General features: G+C 40.6%; 1 protein-coding gene across 5 annotated transcripts in view; it reads right to left on the reverse strand.

The window, feature by feature from the left end:
• Positions 1 to 1,266: 1,266 nt before the first annotated feature.
• LOC104523568 (oxoglutarate dehydrogenase L) overlaps positions 1,267 to 4,337 on the reverse strand; it is a 49,316-nt gene continuing 46,245 nt past the window's right edge. For all 5 annotated transcript variants that reach the window (XM_029084544.1, XM_010166192.1, XM_010166191.1 and 2 more), the window contains 3 exons: positions 3,092 to 3,255; positions 2,290 to 2,444; positions 1,267 to 1,525 (listed from right to left, as the gene is read on the reverse strand). In XM_029084544.1, the coding sequence (XP_028940377.1) occupies positions 1,402 to 1,525; positions 2,290 to 2,444; positions 3,092 to 3,255 (443 nt within the window). In that variant the 3' untranslated portion in view covers positions 1,267 to 1,401. The remainder of the gene's footprint in view (positions 1,526 to 2,289; positions 2,445 to 3,091; positions 3,256 to 4,337) is intronic.

Raw genomic sequence — 4,337 nt, forward strand, 5'->3', positions numbered from 1 at the left:
GCCTTCTAGCACTGCAGAGGAAGCACAAGCAGCAACGCCCTGAGAGCACCCTGCTGCGCAGTGCCTCCCAGAAAGCCAAGCAATATGCCCAAGAAGAGAAGCAACCCCTGCTGTTCCCTCTCCTCCAGCACCTGCTGTACATCAGCCACCTGACACAGAGCCAGCTTTTAGAGGTGGTTGACTTTTACATTCCATACTGAAAGTACACGGCAATTGATATCCTAATTGACAAGTAAACTCAAGGGACAAAAAAAAAATCAATTACTACTTGTACAAAACCACAGCACGTGCCTTTGGTCAATCAGCAACTATTGCTTGCCCACCTTCCTCTTAACATAAAAAAGGGTGACTAAATCAGGAATTCCAACTTCAGAGTTGAATTAGTATCAGCAAGAAGATGTGAGGCAGGGACTAGCACTGGACAAAGCAGAGAACCCACTACTTGTTGCAGAAACACAGGTTTCTCATCCAAACACAATGTTTTTATGGGTGGTACTAGGTCAAAAAAAAGGAGATCCTAGTAGTTTGGTGAGGGACAGCGTTCATACAAAATGAAGGTGTTCCCTAATACTACAGAGCATTACAGCAGGCAGCCCAGGGAGTGAGAGCAATTGGCGCTGCTAACTCTTACTTTTGATGTCATTTGATGCTGAATTCTCCTGCTGATCACTCACTGCTCTGTCAGCTGTGGCAGACTTCCTCCCTTCTCAACTACTCCCAATAAATCTTTTCTTGGTTCCTTTTATTTCTGCCTTCATCATCCTCCTCTACCTTGTACCCAGGTGGTCCACACCATTACGTTTTTCACCTATAGCTTAGCAACGCTAATCTGACTCCCTATTTCCAGCCTCCTACCTTACCATCTCCCTCCAACAACCACAGCCAGTACATTTCTCTACTAAAGTCATCTCTCAGCTCTTTGCTTTTGGGTTTCATTACTCCTCTCCAATATACCTACAAGTAAATGTAAACCATTTTCCTTGTAACAATGTGTCTTGTTTCCTTAGTGGCTCCCAAACGTACTCTCTTATTTTTCAGGGATGTGCTTAACTATCGTGCTATCCATGCCTGCTCTACTGACTTACAGTAACCAGACAGTGCCCACAGACTGAGACTGATGCCTCACTGAGCTACACATCCTTGGATAGGAGACTCTCCTTGTGCTGAAGAGGTCCCAATCTAAATAGACAAGTGACAAAAAATGGTGGAAGGTAAGGTGGAATTTTTTTTTTTTCCTTACAAACTGGGGAGCAAGGTGCAGATTAATGAAGTCAGCTGCTGGATCATTTTATCTGGTAAAGCAAAAATACACATTTCCCAGTATTTTTCCCACTTTTATTTCCTCTTTCGGATGCAGTGATTTGAGAAACTACTAGTCAGAGATGAGTTGCTGCCCTGCAGTTAGAATGTCTTTCCCTCAAAGGCCTCCAAGTTGAAAGCTGTATCCAAGAACCTTCTGAGTGACACCAGATGCGTGTTCTTGTTGCCTGTGGCAGCTGCAGCAGCAGGCTCTCGGCCAACATACCTTTGTGACAAAAAGAATTGGGTAGACAAATGAGTTGAGAAGAGAGACTGTTTTGACACTAACAAGCATGAGAACATGCTGGTAAATGCATTCGCAGATTTAGACACTTAATCATCAATCATTTTTAAATAAAAATCAATCTAAGTTGCACCATCAGTTATATCTTCTGGTCAGCTTTCTCCTCTCGTCAATATTAAGCTGTGTCTTCTCCCGCATCCCTCCCAGGGCGTCCAGCTACACTGTCTCATAATTAGATAACTTGCTTTTGGCGATGAAGACTCTCATTCATCTGACAGCTGCATGGGCAGATCTGAGAGTCAATCATCTAAAATAAATGCAAAGGTACCTGGACTGAGCTCTTAAAACAACCCTTTCCTTCAGAAACCTAATAATTGGAATTAAATTCTTAAAAGAGATAGAATTGTAAACAAGAAGGCAGAAAAATCCAGGAGAGCTATTTGCTGTGCTAAGAGGCAATAAACATAGAGCTAGTTGCTATTGGTTTTCTTTCAGAACTACAAAGAGGAGCAGGATATGCATGATGTATTTGAGAAACAGTCGTCTAGACTTTTCCCTCCTTCACCCAAGAACCCAAACTCAGAGGTTTCGATTTGTGAAGAACCTGACCTCCCCATGAATAACATCCTCAAATCAAAAACAAAATTAAAAGCAAAAAAAACCAAACAAACTCGAACCCACACCAGGCAAATTTAACAGCAAACAAATCAGCCCAGGAGACAGAGCAACTGTTTAAAGTCTCATACCATATAGGTCGAGTGTGGTTCACAATAGTGCGGAAACGAGGTTTGACATAATCATAATATCCACTGTTTTTGTGTTCCTCCTGACACCAGACTAGATCAGCATCTGGATATTTCTCAAGTTCTTCTTTCAGCAGGTCAAAGGGGAATGGTGAGATCTGGAAAGAGAGGGTAATAACTGGCAAAGCTTTCTCTTACATGGTCTTAGTCCATGGTAGGGAAGCCTTTTACCTATTGGGTATTACAACCAACCATTATAATTAACCATTCAGTACCGAACATAATTGCTATGTGTTCTTTAATGAGTCATATTTCTTTAACTGATTTCATACTGTCAGAAGTGAATACACACATATTTTACAGTCATACCAGTATGAACAGAAGTAGGTCATAGTCCAGATCTCCTGCATTCCTAGTTTTGATAGTGAAGCAAGTGTGACAATACAAGTCCTTTATTAGTGAATGACAATATAGCTGCAAAGTGTACTATTCTCAACGTTTAAACCTAGCAGACTGGATATACAAATTTCAGGTGCCATCATATTGTAACCTAAACTTTGTTACATTGTTCTGGAAAAGTCATCAAGTTTTCTGGATCTCATTGTCTAGCATGCTATTGATGTGTTCCTTCTCCACAAGGCCATGAAAGATTAGACAATGTCTTTTAAGATGCAAAGTGCTATAAAAATGCTATCACCATTCTTTCTGGCAAGTGATATCTATTTAAAAGCATATCTATCTATTTCAGAACGCATTGCTGAAAGTCTCCCCAAGGACTCTGCCTTCTGTGGATCAGGGAGCTCACCTGTTCAAGTCTGGTTATAGCTACTTGTTTTTCCAGGTCTTGATTCTTTCTCTCTTTCACAAGATCATAGTACACTTTTCCTGTGCAGAAAATGACTCGCTTGACCTCATGCGGTGCATGAGCTGCCAGCCCATTCTCAGGAATCACACGTTGGAAAGTGGTACCTAGTTAGAGCACAAAGTAGAAAAGTACTCCAAGTGGAGCTGAGATTGTAATAACGCAGCCCAAAAAACAGACCTTTACTAGGCAAGCAGCACGTTGCAATGGTCACAGGGTTCTGCTGCTCCTCTATTCCTACTTTACAGACCTGTAATTGTGCTGAAGTGACTTTCAGCAGTTTAGTTTCAAGTTAAAAGATTGTCAATAATCCACTCTTTCACACTTAATAGACAGAAACATATTAACAGTGGATTCTTTTTTACCTTTGTGTTATGCATCACACCGTTAGTTTTAAATTGATTGGATAGCTCACTTCTGCCTACAGTTTTTTTCAGAGAATTATCTGAAATATTGTTTCTTCTTTCCAAAATTATCTCAACTATGTAACATTAATACAGGTTTAGAAAATTTTAGAACATTTTATATAAAAGCATAGCACATATTCATAATGCAACTAAATCTGGCAACTGCAGAAATATTTACACAAGCACACACATTACTGCCATATATTTAAGTGATTTAAACTTCTGTTTGAGAGCTCAAATGGCATCAGCCAAAGGAAGATTTAGCATAGTACTGAGCCATATGTATAAGTGGCAAGATAAAACTTCAGATGCATATCCTCACTGCTAAATATCTTTTCCCCTGTGATATCATCTCCCTGGAGAACACTTTGCTTGGGATACATGAAACTGGAAGAGAGACTTCATGGTCTAAAAGATCCTTTTCTTTGCTCACTTCTATGATTGATTAGAACTATTCCCACATTAACCAACTGCAAGGTAGCAGACAGTGGCATGACCTCCCAGTCTGAATCAGCACACCCACTTATCAGGAGAGTAAGCTGCTGTTTGAACCCTTTATCTTGCGGGTAGAAAAGCAGCAGCACAAACATATGAAAGAGGAACTGATTTATGTCAGAATTATCCTGTCTCCCTGAACAACAGAATTAATCATTAAAACAGACTGAATCTTCGCTTCACTGGGTCAGCTGGAGTCAGTGTTCCTCTCCTTCTCAGCTTCCCATTAAAAAACAGAGCAAAGAGAGTTAGCTGAGAGTCAGCAGTACTTTACTACTTGCTGCCCT

The sequence above is a fragment of the Antrostomus carolinensis genome, unplaced genomic scaffold, assembly GCF_000700745.2.
Source record: "Antrostomus carolinensis isolate BGI_N321 unplaced genomic scaffold, ASM70074v2 scaffold1024, whole genome shotgun sequence".
NCBI classification, from domain to species: Eukaryota; Metazoa; Chordata; class Aves; order Caprimulgiformes; family Caprimulgidae; genus Antrostomus; species Antrostomus carolinensis.